A 10895-nucleotide genomic window follows, 5' to 3' on the forward strand; every position below is an offset into this window, starting at 1 on the left:
AAAACAAACACAAAGCGATGTTGACACCACTACAAGCAAAATCTGTTGGACCAGCCGAGACACGAGGCCCATCCGAACCCACGCAAGCGAGCACCCCCCAAAACCACTGCTCCATCCGAACCCCCACCATCACTGCATCCATCATGCCACCACCACCATTGCACACCTCAGAGCCAACCTGCCAACAAAAAACAAGCTGTCGTGCCGTCCTCCAGACCAACCGCACCGCCAACGTACATTCGGGGTCGAAGCTCGCGCAACCATAGAGAGATGACGCGCAGCCACAACACTAGCACACTGCAAAAATGCCAATTAGCATCCCCGATGCAACGCCAACCACCACATACGACAGGCGCCGCACTAACCCATCTCCATGCCACAACCGCGGCCTGGCCAAGTTGGGTGGAAGGCGCTCAAGCCGTCTGCCAAAGCAACACCGCTGACAAACATGAGTCGAGCAGCAGGCTCGCACGACCCCGATTGGGCCTGCCTTCACCCAACTACCACCACGAGCCAACGCGTCATCTAGATCCGGCCGCCGGCCGCATGGACGCCTCCACCATCGGCGCTCGTCGATCTGCCTATCAATCATGGAGTCGGCGTGTTCGCATGACCTGTGCATCTCCCATGCCTCCTATGGGAACTAGCTAGGGTGGCTGCTGACACCGTGTCACCTGCCAGTGGCAACGGCGGCCGAGGACAGAGTCAAAGGAGGAGGTAGGTAGATGGCAGGATTTGGTAGTCTGGTAGCCCTGCGGGACGCAGCTGCAGACAATCGAATGTGTATATATGTGTTTGTGCCCGATCACATTCGAGTACAGAATTTCGTTCGCCTGCGAGCTAGTTCCAAAAATCTGCATTTCATATGATTACATGAATTTGTTTTTGACGGGAATATTCAGGATTTTTCACCCCTCAGGTTGTGACATTTAAGTCATTTGTTCGTGTTGAGCTTGAATGCATATTAAGATCTTGTGTGTTTTTCCTAAGTAGGGAAATCCGTGGCAATCACAAGGGGAAGAATAACACATCTTAAATTATTATGGTGTATCAAGTGAAAATAGATTCGAAATCAAGACAATGAATTTTGGGAAAGAAGGAGGAGAATGTATAAAGGTTTAGACAGGCAGACCTACACATGTAGAACATGGAACATCAGCTAATTAAAAGGGTAACATAAAACCCCGTTTCTATTTTTCCGACAAAGGTTGAATTTTCTTGGCTCAAAGTGGAGCATCAAGAGGATATAAAGACAATAAGCACACACTCCGGGAGGGCCTGACTTCATGCAAGAGGCGCACCGGTCATCTTACCCCATTCTACGGGAGGGCCTGAAACCACGTGCTCGTGTTCGCCTTTGGGTTGGGTTGGGCCTGACCGCACGAGCACTTGGATTACAGGACTAAGGACTTGACGCATTTTCAGACTAGTGATGCGTTTCATTACCAAATTGCGCACATATACATCGAAGACGTAAACAACGGTTGCACACATTTATAAAGAAACAAACAGTTGGACGGTGACAAATAATTTGTTTTCTCACAAATGAAGCTACACATTCTCCCTAAATCGAACTAAGAACTAGCACTATCTCTTCTAAGAATGATCCTAACGGATCTTGACGTATGGCATCTTCAGCTTCCATGCATGCATCTTGTTTCTGTAATGCTGCTACGAATGACGACGATGGCTCTGCCAAAAGCAGATCAACAGAAGTTAAAGCACAATAAATAAATAAATAAGTATACGTCACCCTAAAATAAAAAATAATATACCTAGTTGATGCAGCGATGCATGCATAAATGGGCACAGAAAATTGGATCAATTTATCCGGAAATAAAACTGGCTACCTGATCTGCCCGATTATGGAGCAGCTTTAGGTGTAGGTGCGGCCCTCATCGTCATCGGTGGCACGGGTCCTGCTCTCCGATCCATGCATCAAAAAGATTCACATTAAAGACGAGCTAGCACACTCAGAAATGCGCAAAATAAAGAAAAGTTTATATATAGTACCGAGAGAGGAGGAGAGCAACAAGTTACCTTCACAAGAACCAAATTCACCCGGACTCGAGTCGCAGATGATCATCGTACGAATGAATTTCTCTCTATCCACGGTCGCCGACATGAGCTTGTCGAGATCGGTGCCCTCCAGTATGCGGCAAAGGCAGATGGGAGCGTCTTGGACGAGCGACCTGAGGCCGTCGCAGCACTTGCCCTGGTTCGGAGGCTCCGGCGCGGTGCTGCTGGTGAGGAAATCCTTGCACGGCATCAGCCCCATCAGCGGCGTCCGGCACTCCTTCGGCTGAGGCTTCAATGGGGGCGGGGGAGGCGGTGATGGCGGCGGTGGTTGCGGCGTCCGTGGACAGAATATTGGTGGTATGCAAAATATCTCTGGTATAAACGAAAAGCAGGGGATGATGCACCATGTCCATCCCCATGCCGATGGTTTCGCTACCAAGTCGCCGTTGGGGGAGGGAGCGGGCGCCCTGGCTGTCACGGCCGCCGAAAGCAAAGGCTCCGACGCGGCGGCGGTCAGGACGGCGAGGGCGAGGGCGAGGAACAAGCAGGCGAGATGGGACTTGGGGTGCGCCATGGGTCGGTCTCTTTCTTGGTTTGTGCTTGCTGGCCAGATGTGAATGGTGCCACGAATGTCTTATGGTTTGTGATCAGTGAACGTATATATAGGGTGGATGCACGTGAAATGCTCCATGTGATGCGTTGGGATAAGGAGATAAGAAATGTTTTCTGTTGGGGCCGATCCATATCTTGTTTCCTTGATCTCCGCACGTACCTTTTGATGGTTTGTTAGGCGGGAGTGTTAGTGCGTGATTATGTTATTTTAGTTAGTGCGTGAGTACTTAGTTTGTTAGTAGTATCTAAACCTTCAACCGGTGATTATGTTAGTTTAGTTGAGCCCATGTAACGTCGGGTCGGTGCCATGCATGGCCGGCCAAGTTCAACAAAGCAGAACAAAGGCAAAACTCTCAAGGACTTGGTCCCTTTCACCATTCTAACGAAAGTGAAAATAGAAAGCAGCAAGCTGCAAGCACTTACATTCTATGACTTAAAACTGCAAACCTTAGACAGACTAGCTAATTGCCCGTGCAACAAGGGGGCATGCAAATTTGTTGTTCATATAAAAAAACATGTGTGTGTGTGTGGTGTGTGTGTGTGGGGGGGGGGGGGGGGGTTCCACCTGAATATATTGCTCAAAAACACAAGGGCAAGTTACATTAAGGATTAGGACGTTAGAAACACAAAGATGTTGGTTTCTCTCCTCGTGGCGATCTGATCGCCGGCGAGTCCCCATCCAACACAAACTCTTCCTCCCTGGCAATCAAACGCCAGCGAGTCCCCTGTAGCTACAAAACCTCTCCCCTCTCGCAGGGTTTTGGTCCGTCTTCTCCTCCGATCCGATCGTGATGGCAACGGCGGCGGGCGCCCAATCGGGAAACGAGCGGCGGGGCTAGCGCCACTATAAAGTCGGATCTAGGAGACTTTTGGAACAACCACTACTAGAAAAAGGTCTATAGATGATATGGCCACTAATGCGCACCAGACATGTGGTGCGCCATTATTATATACTAATGGCGCATCATGTGTCGGTGCGCCATTAGTAATATATTACTAATGGCGCACCTGGTGTGTGGTGCGCCATTAGTAGTTTTGAAAAAAAATTGTTACTAATGGCGCACACCGTGGTATAGTGGCCATTACTAGTTGAACATAGTAATGGCGCACACACCCACCGTGCGCCATTAGTAGTTTTGAAAAAAATGTTAGTATGCGAGCCCCACCTCCCCTCGCCCCGTCGCCCCCCCTCCCCTCACCGCCCCTTGCCACCTTCCCTCGCCCCGTTCGCCCCACCGTCCCAACCACCGCGCCACCGCCGCCGCCACCCGCCACCGCCCTGGCCCACCGCCCCTCGCCTCGTCGCCCCCAACGCGCCAGCACGCCTCGCCACCAACTCCACACAACCGCCGCCACTACGCCGCACAGCCACTCGGGAGAGGAACCCCGCCGGCACCGACGCCAGCCAGGCTTCGCCCTACGGTGCTCTCTAGCGGCAACGGGGAGGGGGTGCTAGCAGGGCGATGGTTTCTCCCTGCCGCCCGCGGAAGCGGCCTGGGCGAGAGAAGGGGAAAATAGCCTAGAAAGTGGGTGTCATGTTGTATTGCATCAGCGTACACGCAAATGACCGTCATTTAACTGGATTTTCTTCGACTTCTAGCTAGTTCTATGAATCTGCATTTTGTTCTTAGACATTTTTCACGTTAACTTGATCAGAAGAGCAAATATTTTCCTTAGAGAGGATTATATGAATGTTACATGCATTTATTTTTCCGGTAATATTCAGGAATTTTGACCCTTCAAGTCAACAAATTTTGCTGGTAATATTCCTTAGAGAGGATTATATGAAGAGTTAAATACACTAGGGGTGCCTCAACTTGTTCGGCGCGGTCAGTTTGGTGCCTAAAGTTGTAAAATACATAAAACTAGTGCTTGAACTTGTCTGGATGTGCAAATACGGTGCCTCCTTCCGTATCCGGGTGTATGCTATGCCGGCATGGCGTGACAACGTGGCGGTGGCCCGCATATAAGTGGCTGAGAGCAGGGGAGGAGCTGGGTAGCCTGCGCGTGAGGAATCGCCTCATATTTTGTTTAATCACATATGAAAGCTAACAATAAAAATAAATTGCTTGATTTAGAATCCATGCTGAGATCTCACGGTCACAGATTGCATTATACGCATCCCACCACGTCAAAGTATGCACAGTGAACTTTCACGAGGTCGAACTATATATACGGTGTTGTTGTGCAAAAGGTGACTTTGGAGCACGGGCATATTGTGCCTGTTTCTCTTAAGTTCGGAGAATTGGATTTATACAACTCAAAAAAAATCCAAAATCTTTTATACGTGCACTCATAGAAGTGTAATATATTGTGCGAGTTTTCATCAAAATTCGCATTTGTATGTGAGAGATACCAAAAGATACATACATGCAAAATTTTGCTTGTTATTTGGCTGGAATTTTGTCTTTATTGCAGGGCACAATGTAACATAATTTCTTACAAAAATGACGGTCAAAGCACATGCATACATTTCTGGCATGAAAAAAGTTGAACTTTTAAGTGACAGTTTTTAACCTTAAAAAGACATGCCCAGTGGCCACCGTGCTCCGAGAATCCGCTTTGGCTGCTATCTACCTCTTCAAGCTATTCTTTTATATATGGTACTCGTTTTGGCCCACACAAGTTTTATTTTTATTTTTCAAGTTTGTGTTTATTTTTTGTCTTTGATATTTTTTTACCTTTTGAAAGAAGAAATGCAAGAAAAAGTTACAACTGCCATAAACTTAAGGGAAAGCGCTAGTGCATTTCATGTTTTTGGAATCACATGTATTCAAAATTTATAATGTGTTTTCTAAATTTGTCAGGTTCAACATGTTTTAGAATATGTTCATCGAGTATTAAAAATTGTTGTGTAAATTATCCTTACAATTCTACAAACACGGTTGACATGTTTTGATACATTTCTAGGATTTAATATTATTACACAGTAATTTTCATATATATTGAATAATTTCAAAAATACAATGCTGTCAATTTTTTTGATAATTTGTACTTCAGAAATACAATGAAGATACACCATAATCATGTATCCTTCTGGTCCGGAGTGAAGATATATAAATTTACACAATAATCTTAAATATTTGTTGAAAAATTTAAATCCACATAAATTTTTTTAAAGTTAATTTTACCTCTTCAAAGACACAATGAAAAGATAAAAAATAAATAAAAAATACGCAATAACTGCATATCGATAATTATTATATTTTTACATGGGAAATTTGTGTGCCATAAAAGTGGAATTCCAATAAAAAGAAAAAAATTAAAACTGATGGATTACGCATCAGAAAAATTGCAAAGGAACACGTGGAATTGGTCTACATAATTTTCTAGCTATTACTTGTACATACCAGATAGTTTGCCCACGTGGGCAGATGGTGACGTCTGGTAACCTGGAGGTGCAGGTTCTAAACACCGTCATGGAGATTTCTTTTCATGTTATTTCTCTCTAGCATACACTGTATTTGAGGACTTTCCTACATAATTTTTTAAATAAAATACAAGGATTCTTCTGCAAAATAATTCCTCCCTGCACGTATCCACTTACATGTGGGCCACTGCCATGCTGGCACTTCACGTGGGCAGGGCGTATGTTCGAATACGGAAGGAGGTACCGTATTTGCACGACTAGACAAGTTCAGGCACTAGTTTTATGTATTTTGTAACTTTAGGCACCAAAGTGATCGTGCAAGACAAGTTTAGGCACCTCCGTGTATTTAACTCTTATATGAATGTTTGTTAGAGCAGAATGCAACTCAAAAAATTGCTCCACAAGAGATCGACGTGCTAAAATGTGGAAGCACAAGGCTTATGCTCCGCCGACTCCTCAATCAGGTATAGCACCTAACATTTAGTTGGCTCCTTGCGCCCAGGCAGAGGTTAGGGTCGCGGCAAGGCACGCGATCATGTTTTGCTGGCCTGAGGTCATGCAAGAGGCGCACCGGTCATCTTACCCCATTCTACGGGAGGGCCTGAAACCACGTGCTCGTGTTTGCCTTTGGGTTGGGTTGGGCCTGACCGCACGAGCACTTGGATTACAGGACTAAGGACTTGACGCATTTTCAGACTAGTGATGCGTTTCATTACCAAATTGCGCACATATACATCGAAGACGTAAACAACGGTTGCACACATTTATAAAGAAACAAACAGTTGGACGGTGACAAATAATTTGTTTTCTCACAAATGAAGCTACACATTCTCCCTAAATCGAACTAAGAACTAGCACTATCTCTTCTAAGAATGATCCTAACGGATCTTGACGTATGGCATCTTCAGCTTCCATGCATGCATCTTGTTTCTGTAATGCTGCTACGAATGACGACGATGGCTCTGCCAAAAGCAGATCAACAGAAGTTAAAGCACAATAAATAAATAAATAAGTATACGTCACCCTAAAATAAAAAATAATATACCTAGTTGATGCAGCGATGCATGCATAAATGGGCACAGAAAATTGGATCAATTTATCCGGAAATAAAACTGGCTACCTGATCTGCCCGATTATGGAGCAGCTTTAGGTGTAGGTGCGGCCCTCATCGTCATCGGTGGCACGGGTCCTGCTCTCCGATCCATGCATCAAAAAGATTCACATTAAAGACGAGCTAGCACACTCAGAAATGCGCAAAATAAAGAAAAGTTTATATATAGTACCGAGAGAGGAGGAGAGCAACAAGTTACCTTCACAAGAACCAAATTCACCCGGACTCGAGTCGCAGATGATCATCGTACGAATGAATTTCTCTCTATCCACGGTCGCCGACATGAGCTTGTCGAGATCGGTGCCCTCCAGTATGCGGCAAAGGCAGATGGGAGCGTCTTGGACGAGCGACCTGAGGCCGTCGCAGCACTTGCCCTGGTTCGGAGGCTCCGGCGCGGTGCTGCTGGTGAGGAAATCCTTGCACGGCATCAGCCCCATCAGCGGCGTCCGGCACTCCTTCGGCTGAGGCTTCAATGGGGGCGGGGGAGGCGGTGATGGCGGCGGTGGTTGCGGCGTCCGTGGACAGAATATTGGTGGTATGCAAAATATCTCTGGTATAAACGAAAAGCAGGGGATGATGCACCATGTCCATCCCCATGCCGATGGTTTCGCTACCAAGTCGCCGTTGGGGGAGGGAGCGGGCGCCCTGGCTGTCACGGCCGCCGAAAGCAAAGGCTCCGACGCGGCGGCGGTCAGGACGGCGAGGGCGAGGGCGAGGAACAAGCAGGCGAGATGGGACTTGGGGTGCGCCATGGGTCGGTCTCTTTCTTGGTTTGTGCTTGCTGGCCAGATGTGAATGGTGCCACGAATGTCTTATGGTTTGTGATCAGTGAACGTATATATTGGGGTGGATGCACGTGAAATGCTCCATGTGATGCGTTGGGATAAGGAGATAAGAAATGTTTTCTGTTGGGGCCGATCCATATCTTGTTTCCTTGATCTCCGCACGTACCTTTTGATGGTTTGTTAGGCGGGAGTGTTAGTGCGTGATTATGTTATTTTAGTTAGTGCGTGAGTACTTAGTTTGTTAGTAGTATCTAAACCTTCAACCGGTGATTATGTTAGTTTAGTTGAGCCCATGTAACGTCGGGTCGGTGCCATGCATGGCCGGCCAAGTTCAACAAAGCAGAACAAAGGCACAACTCTCAAGGACTTGGTCCCTTTCACCATTCTAACGAAAGTGAAAATAGAAAGCAGCAAGCTGCAAGCACTTACATTCTATGACTTAAAACTGCAAACCTTAGACAGACTAGCTAATTGCCCGTGCAACAAGGGGGCATGCAAATTTTTGTTGTTCATATATAAAAAAACATGTGTGTGTGTGTGGTGTGTGTGTGTGGGGGGGGGGTTTCCACCTGAATATATTGCTCAAAAAAGGGCAAGTTACATTAAGGATTAGGACGTTAGAAACACAAAGATGTTGGTTTCTCTCCTCGTGGCGATCTGATCGCCGGCGAGTCCCCATCCAGCACAAACTCTTCCTCCCTGGCAATCAAACGCCAGCGAGTCCCCTGTAGCTACAAAACCTCTCCCCTCTCGCAGGGTTTTGGTCCGTCTTCTCCTCCGATCCGATCGTGATGGCAACGGCGGCGGGCGCCCAATCGGGAACGAGCGGCGGGGCTAGCGCCACTATAAAGTCGGATCTAGGAGACTTTTTGGAACAACCACTACTAGAAAAAGGTCTATAGATGATATGGCCACTAATGGCGCACCAGACATGTGGTGCGCCATTATTATATACTAATGGCGCATCATGTGTCGGTGCGCCATTAGTAATATATTACTAATGGCGCACCTGGTGTGTGGTGCGCCATTAGTAGTTTTGAAAAAAAAAATTGTTACTAATGGCGCACCGTGGTATAGTGCGCCATTACTAGTTGACATAGTAATGGCGCACCACACCCACCGTGCGCCATTAGTAGTTTTGAAAAAAAATGTTAGTAATGCCGAGCCCCACCTCCCCTCGCCCCGTCGCCCCCCCCTCCCCTCACCGCCCCTTGCCCCACCTTCCCTCGCCCCGTCGCCCCACCGTCCCAACCACCCGCCACCGCCGCCGCCACCGCCACCGCCCCTGGCCCCACCCGCCCTCGCCTCGTCGCCCCCAACGCGCCAGCACGCCTCGCCACCAACTCCACACACCGCCGCCACTACGCCGCACAGCCACTCGGGAGAGGAACCCCGCCGGCACCGACGCCAGCCAGGCTTCGCCCTACGGTGCTCTCTAGCGGCAACGGGGAGGGGGTGCTAGCAGGGCGATGGTTTCTCCCTGCCGCCCGCGGAAGCGGCCTGGGCGAGAGAAGGGGAAAATAGCCTAGAAAGTGGGTGTCATGTTGTATTGCATCAGCGTACACGCAAATGACCGTCATTTAACTGGATTTTCTTCGACTTCTAGCTAGTTCTATGAATCTGCATTTTGTTCTTAGACATTTTTCACGTTAACTTGATCAGAAGAGCAAATATTTTCCTTAGAGAGGATTATATGAATGTTACATGCATTTATTTTTCCGGTAATATTCAGGAATTTTGACCCTTCAAGTCAACAAATTTTCGCGGTAATATTCCTTAGAGAGGATTATATGAAGAGTTAAATACACTAGGGGTGCCTCAACTTGTTCGGCGCGGTCAGTTTGGTGCCTAAAGTTGTAAAATACATAAAACTAGTGCTTGAACTTGTCTGGATGTGCAAATACGGTGCCTCCTTCCGTATCCGGGTGTATGCTATGCCGGCATGGCGTGACAACATGGCGGTGGCCCGCATATAAGTGGCTGAGAGCAGGGGAGGAGCTGGGTAGCCTGCGCGTGAGGAATCGCCTCATATTTTGTTTAATCACATATGGAAGCTAACAATAAAAATAAATTGCTTGATTTAGAATCCATGCTGAGATCTCACGGTCGCAGATTGCATTATACGCATCCACCACGTCAAGTATGCACAGTGAACTTTCACGAGGTCGAACTATATATACGGTGTTGTTGTGCAAAAGGTGACTTTGGAGCACGGGCATATTGTGCCTGTTTCTCTTAAGTTCGGAGAATTGGATTTATACAACTCAAAAAAATCCAAAATCTTTTATACGTGCACTCATAGAAGTGTAATATATTGTGCGAGTTTTCATCAAAATTCGCATTTGTATGTGAGAGATACCAAAAGATACATACATGCAAAATTTTGCTTGTTATTTGGCTGGAATTTTGTCTTTATTGCAGGGCACAATGTAACATAATTTCTTACAAAAAATGACGGTCAAAGCACATGCATACATTTCTGGCATGAAAAAAAGTTGAACTTTTAAGTGACAGTTTTTAACCTTAAAAAGACATGCCCAGTGGCCACCGTGCTCCGAGAATCCGCTTTGGCTGCTATCTACCTCTTCAAGCTATTCTTTATATATGGTACTCGTTTTGGCCCACACAAGTTTTATTTTTATTTTCAAGTTTGTGTTTATTTTTTTGTCTTTGATATTTTTTTTACCTTTTGAAAGAAGAAATGCAAGAAAAAGTTACAACTGCCATAAACTTAAGGGAAAGCGCTAGTGCATTTCATGTTTTTGGAATCACATGTATTCAAAATTTATAATGTGTTTTCTAAATTTGTCAGGTTCAACATGTTTTAGAATATGTTCATCGAGTATTAAAAATTGTTGTGTAAAATTATCCTTACAATTCTACAAACACGGTTGACATGTTTTGATACATTTCTAGGATTAATATTATTACACAGTAATTTTCATATATATTGAATAATTTCAAAAATACAATGCTGTCAATTTTTTTGATAATTTGT

The 10895-nt window shown here is 46.3% G+C and overlaps 2 protein-coding genes across 4 annotated transcripts; both read right to left on the bottom strand.

Moving 5' to 3' along the window:
* Positions 1 to 1474: 1474 nt before the first annotated feature.
* Positions 1475 to 2662, bottom strand: LOC123040251 (non-specific lipid transfer protein GPI-anchored 23-like). 2 transcript variants are annotated; one of them, XR_006418102.1, is made up of 3 exons: positions 2041 to 2662; positions 1776 to 1919; positions 1475 to 1692 (listed from the first exon to the last, which is right to left on the bottom strand). XR_006418102.1 is itself a non-coding variant. In XM_044463143.1 (3 exons), the coding sequence occupies exons 1-2, from the start codon at positions 2591 to 2593 to the stop codon at positions 1864 to 1866; spliced, it is 609 nt and encodes a 202-aa protein (XP_044319078.1). In that variant the 5' UTR covers positions 2594 to 2661; the 3' UTR covers positions 1475 to 1692; positions 1851 to 1863. The 2 variants fall into 2 exon arrangements, 1 of the variants encoding a protein (XP_044319078.1); XM_044463143.1 differs by having other exon boundaries at positions 1851 to 1919; positions 2041 to 2661.
* Positions 2663 to 6745: 4083 nt separating this feature from the next.
* Positions 6746 to 7932, bottom strand: LOC123040252 (non-specific lipid transfer protein GPI-anchored 23-like). Of its 2 annotated transcripts, none has more exons than XR_006418103.1 (3): positions 7312 to 7932; positions 7047 to 7190; positions 6746 to 6963 (listed from the first exon to the last, which is right to left on the bottom strand). XR_006418103.1 is itself a non-coding variant. In XM_044463145.1 (3 exons), the coding sequence occupies exons 1-2, from the start codon at positions 7862 to 7864 to the stop codon at positions 7135 to 7137; spliced, it is 609 nt and encodes a 202-aa protein (XP_044319080.1). In that variant the 5' UTR covers positions 7865 to 7931; the 3' UTR covers positions 6746 to 6963; positions 7122 to 7134. The 2 variants fall into 2 exon arrangements, 1 of the variants encoding a protein (XP_044319080.1); XM_044463145.1 differs by having other exon boundaries at positions 7122 to 7190; positions 7312 to 7931.
* Positions 7933 to 10895: the final 2963 nt, after the last annotated feature.

The sequence above is a fragment of the Triticum aestivum genome, chromosome 2B (assembly GCF_018294505.1).
Source record: "Triticum aestivum cultivar Chinese Spring chromosome 2B, IWGSC CS RefSeq v2.1, whole genome shotgun sequence".
NCBI lineage: Eukaryota > Viridiplantae > Streptophyta > Magnoliopsida > Poales > Poaceae > Triticum > Triticum aestivum.

Excerpts from the sequence above, each read along its gene's own strand:
- LOC123040251 (XM_044463143.1), bottom strand. The coding sequence starts at position 2,593 with ATGGCGCACCCCAAGTCCCATCTCGCCTGCTTGTTCCTCGCCCTCGCC. Across the intron at positions 1,920-2,040 it reads TGAATTTGGTTCTTGTGAAG|GACCCGTGCCACCGATGACG; the intron begins GTAACTTGTTGC and ends ATCGGAGAGCAG.
- LOC123040252 (XM_044463145.1), bottom strand. The coding sequence starts at position 7,864 with ATGGCGCACCCCAAGTCCCATCTCGCCTGCTTGTTCCTCGCCCTCGCC. Across the intron at positions 7,191-7,311 it reads TGAATTTGGTTCTTGTGAAG|GACCCGTGCCACCGATGACG; the intron begins GTAACTTGTTGC and ends ATCGGAGAGCAG.